This window comes from Propithecus coquereli, unplaced genomic scaffold (genome assembly GCF_000956105.1).
Source record: "Propithecus coquereli isolate 6110/MARCELLA unplaced genomic scaffold, Pcoq_1.0 Scaffold1, whole genome shotgun sequence".
NCBI lineage: Eukaryota > Metazoa > Chordata > Mammalia > Primates > Indriidae > Propithecus > Propithecus coquereli.
In genome coordinates this window covers 13,933,686-13,950,086 of record NW_012133857.1, presented here as the reverse complement: position 1 = coordinate 13,950,086, position 16,401 = coordinate 13,933,686, and the positions used below count along the sequence as shown (strand labels likewise).

General features: G+C 37.5%; 1 protein-coding gene across 1 annotated transcript in view; it reads right to left on the bottom strand.

Moving 5' to 3' along the window:
* DOCK3 (dedicator of cytokinesis 3) overlaps window positions 1–16,401 on the bottom strand; it is a 681,302-nt gene that overhangs the window by 186,735 nt on the left and 478,166 nt on the right. Inside the window, exon 10 of the mRNA XM_012639462.1 lies at window positions 2,245–2,326. Within this exon, the coding sequence (XP_012494916.1) occupies window positions 2,245–2,326 (82 nt within the window). The remainder of the gene's footprint in view (window positions 1–2,244; window positions 2,327–16,401) is intronic.

The window sequence follows — 16,401 nt, the reverse complement described above, 5'->3', positions numbered from 1 at the left end:
AAACCCTCTAAAATTTATTAAGGTCAGAAAAAAATAAGGATTCAAAGAGAACAGGGTTGTGCCATAAATAATGTGACTGTAATGTGGCTCTGAAGTCAGCTGAGCAACCCTGTAATCTGCTGTTTGTATGGTCCCCTTTTCCCTATTCTAAGGTAAGCTAACACCATCAACCATACTTGTGGCTACATTTTCTTTGCAATTGCTCTGAGACTTTGTAGCATATATGCCAATCTGGAAAACTCCTTTATCTTATAGGAGAAACTCAAGTCTTAGATAGTGAGAAAACAGGTCAACCAAAGTTATTATTTTATAATAGCTTAAAGTAAAACATAACAATCCTGGCTAAGAAAATCTTATTCAGAAATCTTGTATGCTTTTTAAAAATTCCTCAAATCATGTTTGGGACCTTTCTTTAAAAAAAAAAAAATCCAGGTCTGTACTGCAAAGGGAATTATGGAAACAGTATAGTTAGCAGCCTTGTGCCTTCCCACTGTGGCTAAACAAGAGCACATCCCAAGTGTTAGGTGCATCTTTGCCTTATAAAGCTGGAGCTACAGCTTTGGCCTCTAGGCCTACATGGACAATTAAAATACCAAATGAAATTTTTTATTTATTGTAATTACATTCAAATACCATCATAATTAAGTCCATTTTTCAAGAGACAAGGACTATACTCATCATATTCAAGGATTCAAGGATATCATACACACATAGCTCTGTTCTCACAAAACCAAAGAACAAGGCATCAACAAATTCTCTTGCTGCTTTACCAGATAGTAGCAGAGAATCAGGATCTAGAAAAACCTCCTAAGGCTACTGAGACATTCTAGACAGGTGGGTCTCTTATCTCTTTTTAATTCCGTTTTAGAAAGGAGTTCCAATAAAACCACCTTGGTATTCACATACTCACTTCAGAAGCTCTCACCCAATAGTCTAACCTAAATCCCATTGACTATAAGTTGAATTTTATCCTTTGTTGTTTTCCTATTAAAGAAAGAACATTGATCTTTCCAGACTAACCCAATTCAACTCCCTTGACCATCTTCATGGGTCAGCTTTTCCTGATCTTTCTTCCTGCATTATCCCCTAAGCCTTGAACGCTAAGCTCAAAGATGGATAAAACATTATTTTGGCTTAGCCAGATTTATACATCTGTCTGTTTTATTGGAACATTTCCAATAAAAGCTATCCCTGTGAAAGTGGTTTTTGATTCTGCAAATAACATCATTTGATGTTTTGAAAGATAAATTTGTAGTAAATGAACTAAAAAGTGAGGTGAACAAATGCAATTTATCTTTCAAAGAAAGTCACATATCAGATCTCCAGATAAATCCCATTTGCATTTAAGAGGCACACTGTTAGGTTTAAGATATCTGACCACCACCCATCAATCAGTCAAATACGCACCATATGGCAGGTCAGTGATACTGTGAGATTATCACAGCTCCCCACACACAATAGGTTTTGATATATCTCAGTATCAGTGAAACAGATCAAAGAATCCACAAAAGTCAAAACTCGTTTAAAATCGTGACACAGTTTTGTTTCCTTCTTCAGCAAATAAATTAACTCAAATAAATAAGCTGAATAATTTAGTTTTTTAACTGGGTAAAAACAGATTAGTAAGTCGGAATCAACTTGAAGAATATACAAGTACAATGTGGTACTGTAAGGTTTAAAACTTTCTAATAAGCACATTATCAAGTATTTTCTGAGTTGATGAGTCTATGATTGCAGAGACTATGAACAACACTACAGTTATTCAGTAAGAAACTAAAGTTCAGATCATAGCAGGAAAAGATCCTCCATTTGGTATTTGGAAGAGGACTATTTAGTTAGTTTCACTGTATGTGAACTTACTAACAAACTGCAAAGCTGTAAATTTTGTGGATGCCTTTAAAAGAAATTATGCTTATACATCAGAGAAATTCCCAGTGGCCTTGGATAAGAATAGTAAGAAAGACTTTTGTCAGATTTTAAGTGTCTATTATATGAAATAGAAATTTACATCACTAAAAGGTACTTGATTATATTTCTTTAATAAAAATTCAGTTTAAAACTGAAGCTAATTTCAGCTTTCTATAAATATTTCATTAAAACCTGGTAGAAATATAAATCAAGTCCTATTATCCCCAGTGTACACAGAAATGAGAATAAAATGCTTGTTTCCAGGATGATAATATATACATAGCAGGCCCCTGGTTAGAGTCAACAGCAAAGAAAGGAAAGAGAATTTGCACATACTGTAAAAAGGGCACACATTCGTTCTATCTTCTCTGGGTTCCTTGGCCCACCATTCTTGTTCAGTCTCACCAGAAACCGCTCACTGAAATGTAGGGAAGAAAGAGATAGAAATGTGAGGAAGTGGGTGCTCCAGAACAAATAAAAAGGGCATATATAGAGAAATACTAAACACTTTAAGAACAGCTTGTAGTGACAAGGCCAAATACACATGTTTAGTGAGGATACCCTATTTTTCCTGCCAAGCAACAGGCAAATGACACTACAAACTGCCTCATAGGTATTGCTATTCATTTGCTGGTTGTGGCTGTGCGTCTTACCTCTCTGAAGGTGTGAGCTCCCCAAGGGCAGTAATGAGGACTGTATCTTATATTTCTCCCAAATATCCCCAGAGCATCTCACATGATGCTAAATCCATAACAAGTATATACATTTTTTGATGTGAGCACTCAGATCCTCATAAAAATATTATCATATTAAATCCAACAGAATCTACATTAACCAATCTACATCTTCCTATATAACTCTCCAGAATCATTTTAGGGCTTAAAAATGTTATAGCAACTTTTAAAAACTTGGGTGGAAATTCAAAGACAAATGGTGTATTATAGCTAAAGCTATATCAGAATTTAATAGAGCCACTAAATATTTAATTTCCCAAATAATATAGGTAATTCCTGAAGGAAATTATTGAACTAGAAAACGTATAAACAGTGTTTGTAACATTGGAGAAATGTCTTCTTACTCTCTCATCTCTTTCCAGCCCCTGCCCAGAATCTCATTGCCATCTCTTCATCCTAAGGTTCACTATCAACTGTAACAGGCAAACTCAGCCATGGGGAAGACAAAGTATGTGATTCTAAAAGAAAGTTATTTCTTGTGTCCCCAGTCATGTACTCACTGAATATATGTGGTATCAGTAAAAGGGCTGATGTTAAAATATTATGCTAGAATTATGATGTGATATAAAATCAGTTACATAGTTTGTTAGTTTGTTCATGGATTCATTTGTTCATTTAGCCTATGAATAGTTATTAAGTTCTATATACTAAGCATGTGAATACAAATGTGAACAAGATATATACGAATATATACAAGGTACTTTTTCTTCATAGAGCTATGGTCCTGGTACGCAGTGAGACATGCAGACATGATTTTCAAAAGATTTGGACCAGATATAAATTTGAGATTCTTCGGCCAGAGGAGTAGATGGGAATAAGCAGGGAATATGCACAGAATGAGAAGAAAAAAAGGGCTTTGGTCAGAATCCTGAGGGAGAGTGATATTTAAGAAATAGGCAAAAGAACTAGCAAAATAGACACATGGTACAAATAGAAAAACAGAAGAAAAATAAGAAGAATAGTGGGGTGCTGCCTTAGTTCGGGGAAGAGAGTATCTGAAAGATGTGGGAGGGGTAATTAAGGTCCAAGGCCACTGAGAGGCACATGAGACAAGGACGAAATTGTGTCCCACTTAATGTTAGAACAGAGATTACTATTGATTCTGGAAAGAATTGTTTTAGTGGAATGGTAGAGAAAGATGCCAGTATAAGGAGTAAGAAATGAGAGAAGCACAAACAGTGAGTCTTTAAAGAATGGTAGTAAAGAGGTGGAAGTGACAATTTTTAATTAAATAGGCATGCGGAGCTGAGGAAGGTCTTTGTTAAAAGATGGGATAACCCACATGTATACAGTCAACTGATTTTCAATAAAGGTATCAAGGTAATTCAATGAGGGAAGCACAGTAGTTTCAACAAATGGTGTTGAACAATTCATATGGAAAAACTGAACCTTGACCCTTGCCTATAAAATATTAACTTGAATGGATCACAGACCTAAATATAAGAATTAAAACTATAAAACAATAAGAAGAAAACTCAGGAAAAAATGAAAACAACTACCTTGTATATCTTGTTCACAGCTGTGTTTCCATATTTAGCACCTCGTAGAAAACTCGTTGTGCCCCAAGATTATTAAGCAAATATCATAAATCACAACAAAATGATAAATTAGACTTTATCAAAATTAAAACTATCTTCTCTTTGAAAGACACAGATATGAAAATGAAAGGACAAGCTACCATGTGGGAGAAAATATTTATAAAACATTCATCTAAGGAAGGGCTGTCCTGAGAATGTATAAAAAAACTCGGTAATAGGAATAAGTAATTTAAAAATGGACAGAAGATTTGAACAGACTCTTCAAAGAATGTACAGAGATGGCAAATAAGTACAAAGAAAGCATCATTACTCGTTAGAGAAGTGAAAATTAAAAACAGTGAGATACCAATACATACCTACTAGAATAGCTAAAATTAAAGACTGAATATATACCAAAGGTTGGTGAGAATGTAGAGCAACTAGAACTCTCATAAACTGTTGGTGAGAATGCAAAATGGTATAGCCACTTTGGAAAACATCTTGACAGTTTTTTACTAAATGATCCAGTAATTGTACTCTTGGGTATTTACTTAGGAGAAATGAAAATACATATCCACACAAAGACCTATATGTGAATGTTTATAGCAACTTTATTTATAATAGCCAAAAAATTTAAAGAACCCAAATGTCTATCAAAAGATAACTGAATTATCTATATAACAGAATACCATTTCATGATTAAAAAAAAACAAACTAGGAGATATATAATAACGTGGATGAATCTCAAAAGCATACTGAGTGAAAAAAGTCAATTGTGAAAGACCATATAGTGAATGTTTCCATTTATACTACGTTGTGGAAAACGCAAAACCATAGGGGCAGAAATCAGATCAGGAGTTGCCAGGCTGTGCAAGGAGTGTAGGGACTAACTGAAGGTGCATGAGGGAACTTTTTGGGAATGATGAAATGTTGTATTTCTTGATTGTAGTGGTGGTTTCACAACTATGCATTTGTCAAAACTCACTGAACTATGCATCAAAAAGGGTGAATTTCACTATATATTTAATATAAATTACATTCAACAAAACCTGACTTCAAAAAAAGATAGGATACACCTAAGAACATGTACATGTACTAGGACAATGCTTGTAGAAAGAGAATATTGAAGACATAGGAAATAATTGGTAAATGAAAATCCCTGAGGAGATGAAAACTGACAGAATCCAGTAGAGTGATGGAGGAAACAATAGATTTAGATACAAATAAGTTTGTAATTTTAGTAATAGAAAGTTGAGGATTATCAGAGAAACAGAAAATAAGAACAGCAAAGTAAAGTTTTAAAAAAAAGACATCCAAAAACATCAGAAAAAACTCTGAAGACCATTTGACAGAAAATGAAATGAAATAAAAAAGATAGTTGTGACATAGACAAGTGGAAAAGTGGCAAAAAAGGGACAGTTAGTCAAGTCAATTCTCTCTTCAAAGTATATCTTCAATTTTTATAAAGGTCTCCATCTCCTTCACCTCCATTAATCCAGGCCAATACTGGATTCTAGCTTGCAGTATTATAACAGCTTCCCAGCTGATATCTCTACTTCCCTTTTTGCCTCTCTAAAACCCATTGTTTGGAGAGACAGATCCTTTTAAAATATTAATCAGATCATATTTTTCCCATCTTAAGACCTTTTCATGTGATCAATTTGGTCAATGATTTTTTTATAAGAGTGTCAAGACAATTCAATGGAGGAAAAATAGTATTTCAACAAATGGTACGGGGCAACTGGATATCCGCATGAAAAAGAACAAAGCTGGACCTTTATTTTACACCATATATAAAAATTAACTAAAAATGAATCAATCATAGACCTAAATGTAAGAGTTAAAACCAATTTTTTTTTTTGGTAGAGACAGGATCTTGCTCTGTTGCCCAGGTTGGAGTGCAGTGTCACAATCATAGTTCACAGTAACCTCGAACTCTTGGGTTCAAGCAATCTTCCTGCCGCAGCCTCCTTAGCAGCTGGGACTACAGGCACATGCCACTATGTCCAGCTAATTTTTTTTTTTTTATTTCAGCATATTATGGGGTACAGATGTTTAGGTTACGTGTGTTGCCCTTGGTCCCCCCTCCCAAGTCCGTGTTTCAAATATGTCCATCCTTCGGGTAGTGCGCATTGCACTCCTTGTGTATACAAATACCCGTCCCCTCCTCCCTCCTCCCCCCTCCTCCCGCCGCCCTCCCCCTTCCCCAGCATCCAATAGATGTTGTTCTGATATGTGCATTTATGTGTTGATGAGTTAATACCAATTTGATGGTGAGTACACCAGAATCTATCTAGAACTCAAAAAAATCAACAAGAAAAAATCAAACAACCCCATCAACAAATGGGCCAGCTAATTTTTTTTTTTTTCATTTTTTAAAGACAGGTTCTATGTTGCCCAGGCTGGTCTCAAACTCCTGGCCTCAAGCAATTCTCCTGCCTCAGCCTCCTGAGTAGCTGGGATTACAGGCATGAACTACCGTATCCAGCAAAACTACAAAACTCTCCTAAGAAAACATTGGCATAAATCTTCAAGACCTTGGATTATGTAATGGTTTCTTAGGATACCACAAGTACAAGCAACAAAAGAAAAAAATTAGGTAAGTAGGACTTCATAAAATTTAGAACTTTCATGCTTCCAGACACTACCAATAAAGTGACAGACAAGCTACAGAATGGGATAAAATATTTACAAATCATGTTATCTGATAAGGAACTTGTACCTACAATATAGAAAGAACGCTTAAAATTCAATAATAAAAAGACAACCCAATTCAAAAATGGGCAAATGACTTGAATAGATGTTTCTCCAAAGAAAATACACAAATGGCCAATAAGCACATGAGAAGATGTTCAACATCATTAGACATCAGGAAACTGCAAATCAAAACCACAATGAGGGTACCACTTCACACCCACTAGAATGACTTTATTCAAAAAGACAAATAATCACAAGTGTTGACAAGAAGGTGGCGAAACTAGAAACATCATACACCGTTGACGGGAAAGTAAAATGGTATAGCTACTTTGGAAAACAATCTGAACATTCCTTGAAATGTTATACATCGTTACTATGTGACCTAGCAATTCTACTACTAGGTATATATCCAAGAGAAATGAAAACATATGGTCACACAAAAACTTGTACATGACTGTTTATAGCAGCATTATTAATAATAGCTAGAAGGTGAAAACAACCAAAATATCATTGATGAATAGATGGGTAAATAAAATGTAGTAGAGATATCCATATATGAAACATTATTCAGCCATAAAATGAAGTTCTGATGCATGCTAAAACACAGACGAACCCTGAAAACATTAGGCAAAGTGTAACAGAAGCCAGTCACAAAAGACCCTATATCGTATGATTCCATTTTCATAAAATGTATAGAATAGGCAAATCTATAGAGACAGAAAGTTGGTTAGTGGTTGCTTAGGGCTAGGGGTTTGGAGGAAATGAGATGACTATTCAATGGTATGGAATTTCTTTTTGGGGTGATGAGACTTTTCTAAGATGGACTGTGGTAATGGTTACAAAATTCTAACATACTAAAAGCCACTGTATTGTATGTGCTCTCAATGAGTGAATTCTATGGGTTGTGAATTATTAATATATTTTATAAAGCTGTTAAAGAAAACAAACCTTTTCATGGCTATCGCTGTCAGATATAACATGTAAACTTCTCTCCATGATCTGCAAGGCTTTGTGTGGAACACACCACTCACCTTAACTTTACAGTCCCATCTCATCTCACACGAGCCTTTCTTGCTTACTACTCTCCACACACACACACTGGTCTCGTAGATACAAGTTTCTTGAACGTGCCAGGCTTACTCTTGCCTTAGGACCTCTGTACATGCTGTTTTCTCTGACTGGAACACTATTCTTTCAGCCTAATTGGTTGGCTCATTGCCATTCGTCAGGTCTTAGCCCAAATGCCAGTTTCCCAAAGAAGCCAGCTCTGATGATAGCAAGAGCGGTACTCCTTTTCCCCTCCCCATTACTTATTCTCTTCTTTAAAGCAAGTGGCACAAACTATTATCTTTTTTTGCTTACTATTTTTCTCTTATAGAAGAGAATAAGTTCTCTGAGGGCAAGGGCATTTTTTCACTGCTGTATCCTAGTTCATCCAAGAGTCTGACCTATAGAGATGCTCAATAATTGTTGAATGAACAAAGGTCGAAATTTCCTGAAGAAATTCTGTGTGGTATGTGGAAGCTTGCTGATGAAGGTCACCACAAAATAGACTGATAGTATCAGCAGCTTACTATGCAGAAACATCCATGAGAAAGCAAATAAGATAGCACAAATCAACCTTCTAACTTGGTGACCAAAGACCAAGAAGCATCAAGGATGTTGTGAGAGAGACAGTCTCCCAGCTGCTCACTAAAATCCATGTTTTTGTTTTGTCCTGGGTATACAACTAGACTATACTTCTTAGCCCTTTTTCCAGTTGAATGTGGCCATGTGACTGAATTTTAGACACTAAAGTGTGAATGGATGTAATGTGCACAACTTCTAGGTCTAGCTCTAAAAACCTTATATATGCCTTCATTCTTTCCTCTTCCAGATACCTGGAGTGGAGATGGCCCCCAGAACAACCTTGGAGCCATGTATTGATGATGGCAGATTATCCATTAGTCTTGGTCCCTAAATGATTGTGTGAATGGAAGATACCTTACTAACCGAAAATTTACACGCCCAGTGCTGTTATGCAAGCAAGAAATACACTTTTATTGTGTTTAAGCCATTATATATTTTTCTATTTGTTACAGAAGTTGATCTGTATACCATGCAAATAACAATCATCTAATTAGCTGTTAACCTGATAATAAATCTTCATGACTATGTAAGTATAAAAGTAATTTCAGGAAGTATATGCCTTTTGAAGAGAATCTATCATCACTTCTGTACTCTTCTTTGGAAGGAAGACATACAATTGCTCTCACCATCACACTACCACTCTCTGTGAATCTCTCAAGAACACCCCTGAGCTGGTGCCATTTGGAGCTGTCCACAGAGAGGGCTGCTATTTAGAGGGACTATGCCAAATTCCTAGGTGTACAGCGTTGTTGGCCCTATCAGAACCCAAAAACATCTCTCTCCTCAACAATGAAAGGAGGCCCTTAAGGCTAGTTCTCACAGTGCCCACCTGAGCTTCACATTTCCTAGAGCCTTTCATGCTCTGGTGTCACTTGACCTTCCTGACAATTTGGGAAGCTCAAAAGAACTATTTTTCATTTTAGAGGGACTTAGGCATACGTCTAATTATTTCCTATTTTGCTAGCTTCTCCAATGGGTATGATAAATAAATGCTTATTTCCATTAACATTCAAACTATTTTTTTTTCTTTTTTTTTTTTATTTCAGCATATTATGGGGTACAGATGTTTAGGTTACGTGTGTTGCCCTTGGTTCCCCCCCACCAAGTCCGTGTTTCAAATATGTCCATCCTTCGGGTAGTGCGCATTGCACTCCTTGTGTATACAAATACCCGTCCCCTCCTCTCTCCTCCCCCCTCCTCCCGCTGCCCTCCCCCTTCCCCAGCATCCAATAGATGTTGTTCTGATATGTGCATTTATGTGTTGATTAGTTAATACCAATTTGATGGTGAGTACAAATGGATCCTGTTCTTCTGCTCTTGTGGTGCCCCACTATGGATAATGGGCTCAACTTTAATCCAGGAAAGTGTAAGTGGTGCTAGATCACTGTCATTTCTTATGATTGAGTAATATTCCATTGTAAACATATACCAAATTTTGATAATCCACTCATGGATTGACGGGCACTTGGGGTGTTTCCACATTCTTGCAATAGTGAATTGTGCTGCCATAAACATTCGGGTGCAGATGTCCTTATCGTAGAATGTTTTGTGCTCTTTTGGGTAGATGCCTAATAGTGCTATTGCTGGATCGAATGGTATTTCTATTTTTAGCTCTCTGAGGTATCTCCAAATTCTTTTCCACAGAGGTTGCACTAATTTGCAGTCCCACCAGCAGTGTAGAAGTGTTCCTGTCTCTCCACATCCTCGCCAACATTTGTTGTTTTGTGTTTTTTTGATAGAGGCCAATCTCACCGGGGTTAGGTGATACCTCATTGTGGTTTTGATTTGCATTTCTCTAATGATTAGAGATGTTGAGCATTTTTTTATATGTTTGCTGGCCATTATTCTGTCTTCTTTTGAAAAGTGTCTGTTCATTTCGCTTGCCCATTTGTTGATGGGGTTGTTTGATTTTTTCTTGTTGATTTTTTTGAGTTCTAGATAGATTCTGGTTATCAGCCCTTTATCACATGTGTAGAGAGCAAATATTTTTTCCCATTCTGTGGGCTGTCTATTCACTCTAATGATAGTTTCCTTGGCAGTGAAGAAGCTTTTTAATTTGATTAGATCCCACTTATTTATTTTTGTTGCTGTGGCGATTGCTTTGGGGGTCTTCTTCAAGAATTCCTTGCCTAGGCCGATGTCTGAAAGGGTCTTCCCAACATCTTCATTTAGAATTCTTAAGGTTTCATGCCTTAGGTTTAAGTCTGTTATCCACCTTGAAACTAGACCTCTACCTCTCACCTCTCACAAACATTCAAACTATTTGAAGACAATTACCTATCCAAAGTTCCCATGATTTGGGAATGGCTGTTCTGCAAAAGAAGTGGTTAAATATTGTTGGGAAATACTGCATTAAGCATAGACAAATTTCTACCTTCTAGGGCTTCTCAGAGGCTTAAGATGTTGGTGTGTGTTTTAAGTACCAATGTGACAGGTGACATTTGATCCACAACCCCCTTTTGTGTAAGGCAATGGAGCGGATAGGAACACAGTTTGATAAATGCTGATAGAATCTGTTTGGCAACTAGAGCTACAGCAACTACTCATGTTTCTCAAAGATGTAATAGGAACTGTGGCTGAGAGTCAAATTTACTCAGGAGATTTTATAAACACCCACACCTCTACAGGACAGCAACAGGTAATTCTTTCTCTTGAATAATATGGGTGAGAAACCCTCTTTCTAATTTACTATCTGATCTCTTTAAAGAGAAAAAGAGACAGTTAACTCTTACTCTTCAGTAAGAGTTATAAGAGTTATAAGCACAGTTATAAGAGAAGTACTCGAACTTTAGTTGTTTTTATGATGAGGACCTACAGGCATACACTATATGTTACATTAATTTCATATTATTGAGCAAGTTCTTACAAATGAATTCCATAATCTGAATCTGTGACAAGACTAAAGGTATCTTAATTTTAAGATCACTTGTTTTTATGAGACTTACACTTTCTGATTGGCACTGCATTTCACACACTTCTCCACTGATGATAGCAATTCATGCATCCCTTCAGCAAATGTTTGGTGACTGCCAATGAGGTGCTAGCCTATGCCAGGCACTAAGGAAGCAACAGAGTCTCTTAGGGTATTAGCCTTAGGGTATTTTCTAAATACTTTGTTTTGGAAATGGAAGCAGTTACCTCAAATAAATTCAGAGGAATTCTCTCAGCTGTTTCTGTCTTTCTTTCTTTTTCTTTTGGAGATAGGGTCCTGCTCTGTTGCCCAGGCTAGAATGCAATGGTGTCATCATAGCTCACTGAAACCTCAAACTCTTGGGCTCAAACAATCCTCATGCTTCAGCCTTCTGAGTAGCTGTGACTACAGGCATGTACCACCACACCTGGCTAATGTTTTTTTTTTCTTTCATTTTTTTTGTAGAGATGGGATCTGGCATGTTGCCCATGCTGGTCTCGAACTCCTGGCCTCAAATGATCCTCCCATCTTGGTCTCCCAAAGTGCAAGGATGACAGGTGTGAGTCACTGTGCCCAGCAGCTGTTTCAATTTAATCTTCATGTTCCTCATTTGGTCCTCCATGGATATGGATACCAACCACTTAGCAACTCTCTCATGGTAACCTACCAGGTGCTTGAAAACAAGCAAGTAGCCCCAAGGCTATACTACGCTAAAGATTAAGAAATCTTTAATATTCCCTTACAGATTCATTTTCCAATTTAGATCACTTGGCTTTATTTCTCAAATTCTTCAAGTTTTCCCACTTCATTTTAAAGCATAGAGAGCAGAAATGCACAAAGGGGTTTCATAAAGGCAAACCAGGGTACAGTGCTATGGTTTCCAAATTTATTTTAGTATCATCTTTTCCCTTTTTTCAATAAAACCTTACTCTGTTCATTAGCACACAGAAAATTAAAAAGCACAGTTACTTTGGTTGAATCAGAGGTGGTGGCCTGGCAGGGGGTGGGAGACGCAAGAATCCTCCTTACTTGCCTCTACCCTAACCATTACTTGCCCCTGAGACACTTTGGGACTCCAAGGCACATTTTTGTAACTACTGGTACAATTCAAGGGTTCTTTCTAGCCTGCCTTCCTCCCTGCCTTTTATTCTTTCAACAAACATTCATTAACTTCCATAATTTTTCAGAAACTGAGCTAGATGCTGAGTATAGAAATAAAACAATTCCAGTCCTCAAGGTTCTGAGTTTAGTAGGACAGAGAACCCACATAAACCAAAAATTGCAACGTAGTGGAAAATGCTATAATTGCAGAGAAAGGGGCTGACAAACTACCGGGGTGAGGATAGGCTGCCTGAAGGAAGTATTGGAACATGTTCTTGAAAGACTGCTGGGCTTTCGCCATTTGGTTATGGGTAATTAGAGATGAAGAGAAAGGGATTCCACGAGGAGAGGGGGCCAAGCACACACTCTCTAAGGATGACGCAGCTTGTTACATGGGGAAGCTCAGAGCATCAGTTATGAGGGCCCTGAAGATCTGGGGAGTGGTCAGAGGCACCATGCAATACAGAGTGGAATAATATGTGAAGGTTCTCCAAACTTGGCTATCATCAGTAGTAACTGGCAGCTTATTTAAAATACAGATATCGTGGGCCACACCCCAGATCTTCTGGACCAGAATTTCTAGAGGAGAGGACTAATGGAGGGTGTCGAGGAATCTGTATTTTTAAAAAGCATCTCAATTGGTGTTAGGGTTAACAAGTTTGGAAAACCCTATTGTGGGACTTAGGCCCTGAAAGTTCAACCTTGAGAAGTAGCACGATCTCATAACGTTCAGAATGATCACCTGGGCTGCAGTGAGAAAGCCAGGTTGGTAATACAGAAAATACTCCAGAGACAACTGGAATAGCTCAGGCAAGCTATGATGTGGTTTTGGGACTAAAGAGAGGGGGAATGAATGTGAGCTATATTTAGGAGACAGAGCTGACTAGATTTAGCAGTTGACTGGATGTGGTAGTGTCAACCAGAGGAAATATAAGGGAGGAAGATATAAAGTTCAGGTGGGTATGCTGAATTTGAAGTCTCTGTGGAACACATAGGTGAACAGAAAACAGGCAGCTACAAAGCTAAGTCTGAACCTCAAAGAAAAGACGTGGGTGGGAGATACAGCTCTGGTACTAATCAGCTTGCTGTATCAGCCACGGCAGCCACTTGAGTGTCTTTTGTGTATGAGGCATTGCTTTAAGTATTTCTTTTCTTCCCCAATTGCATTCATTGTATTTATTTATTTAATTTGTGTGTGTGTGTTTGTGTGCCAAAGGCTCCTAGAGGTGCTGCACGGAGGACGGCTTGCTAGCCCCAGTATCCCTATTACCCACACAAGGCACTCTGACTAGAAAGTCCATGCCAAGCTCCCACTCCATCTCTTCTGGTGGCACCTAGTCTATTTGAAGTTCCTGACATTCCCATCCAAAAGATGGAAAGATGATGGAGGCAACTGATTTGCCTGATTTGGAACAAGCAGAGACTCTTGAATGACAATCCTAGAAAATGAATTCTTTTCATTTTGTCTAAGGCAAAAGGGATACACAATTGTGTTGTCACATATTCTTAAATAATTATAATAGCATTTTTATAATTATACAGTTCCTATCAGGTCTTTAGAAATCATATACTTCTTAAGAAAATTAACTAAATGGTGGTTTAATTATCAGCTATGTGGCAAGCTACAGACAATTGTTTTTACTCTAATGATTTCTCCTCTCATCCCAGGACCAGGATCCTAATTCTAACAATAAAAAGCACATGGACAAATAAATGGGGGCAAGACCCTGCTGACAGGACAGAACAATGCTAAGTCAGTTCATCTTTGTCATCTCCAACATTTCAGGTCATAATGCTTCTGAGGAAGGTATACGTCCATGTGGGGAAGTTGGAGAATGAGGGGATCGACCCTGCCTTCCGTGTGTTTTGCTAATCACACCTATGAGGACTAAAGAAGTGTGCTCTTTTGATATTTCTCAGCCAAAAGTTAAGCAGGCTGAAGTATTTAGAAACGTAATCATGCTAGGCTCTTAATGCCAAAAAAGCCATGTTAGAATAGCAGCTGCTTCTCTTATTCTTTTTTTTTTTTTTTTTTGAGACAGAGGCTCACTTTGTTGCCCTGGCTAGAGTGAGTGCCGTGGCGTCAGCCTAGCTCGCAGCAACCTCAGACTCCTGAGCTCAAGCAATCCTACTGCCTCAGCCTCCCAAGTAGCTGGGACTACAGGCATGCGCCACCATGCCCGGCTAATTTTTTTTTCTATATATTTTTAGCTGTCCAATTAATTTCTTTCTATTTTTGGTAGAGACGGGGTCTCGCTCTTGTTCAGGCTGGTCTCGAACTCCTGAGCTCAAACAATCCGTCCACCTCGGCCTCCCAGAGTGCTAGGATTACAGGCGTGAGCCACCGCGCCCGGCCCTCTTTTTATTCTTTTGCCTGGTGTAGACGAATGTACCCTTCCTAGATGGGCCCTTTACATCTTTCCAAGAGTAACCCAGTAGTTCAGAACCTAGTACTTCTAAACAGAATGCTGAACAAATGAAAAGATAAATGAATGAAGGCTGATAAAACCAATTTAACTAACAATTCTTTCATCAAGTATACAGAACACTACCCTTTCAATCTACTTGACTGTACTTAGATAAATATATAACCAAGCACTATCACAGGAAAATAAAGCATTTAAGAGCAAATTACTGGTAACATGATAAAATGTTTTCCTATTTATTATATTTTCCAATACATTTACTATGCAAACTGAAAAGATTTAAACAAATGCTGCATTGTGTTTGCTCTCTAAAGCCTCATGTAAAAACACTGTCCTCAAAATAATAATATTTAGAGTTTGAGACCAGCATGGGTAACATAGCAAGACCCCATCTCTACAAGAAATAAAAAAAATAGCTGGGCATGGTGGCCTGTGCCTATAGTCCCACCTACTTGAGAGGCTGAGGCAGGAGAATCACTTGAGCCCAGGAGTTGGGAGTTATGATCGTGCCACCGCACTCCAGTCTGGGTGACAGAGTGAGACCCTGTCTCAAAAAAAAATAATAATATTTAGAAAAATATTGTCTTTTATGAAAGGTCCTATCCAATCCAACACATACATAATCCAATCATGGCATTTCCTAATGGGTATTCTAGTAAGCAGAAAAAGATAACCTCAAAAAGAGTGTCTTCATAATCTTGCTACTTTCCCTTCTCATTACCTACACTGATATTGACAATATTTTGTTCTGTGCTTTCCGGTTTTTTATTCAGAAGGTGAACATTTTTGTTCTTTTTAATTTTATTCCTTTACTCATTATACAAGTTTTTCTCTGTTTGGCATAAAACAGGGTAAGAGGAATATTCATAGATGGAAGAAAAGTCAGTATTGATTTGTCCTGCTGCAATCATAAAAGTCCTCTAAGAATACCAGAATAAATATTATTTATATTTGTTAACCTGTTCTTGTCACTATATCTACTGCAGTTTCTGTGTTTCAATGATGCAGAGTCTTGCTGTTTAACATGCTATTATATGTCATATGACAAGAGAGAGCTACTTATAAACTTAGCTCCCAAATGAGGGAGTCCTGATGGGAACAGCAGAGCTATTAGAAACCAAAATAAACACATGCAGGGGATATAGAAAAACATAGACTATATATGAATGGAAGCTAGAAAATTCACCCAACCTGAAAGCCAAATTAATATTTAAATCTGTCAGACAGTTTACTAGATATTTTCTAGGCCTTTAAAGTATACAACTGGGAAGTTTGGGAGTAATTTCAGGGAACAGCAGCCAATAAAGATTTTCTAAATACTTTCAAAGTTTTCGTACTTAAGAACTCTAAGTTTTTAAAAAGTTTAAAACATAGGAAAAATTGATTTTACGCTTTGTATGGAACCAGAGAAGACCCCGCATAGCAAAAACAATACTAGGCAATAAAAACAAAATGGGAGGTATCAACTTACCAGACTT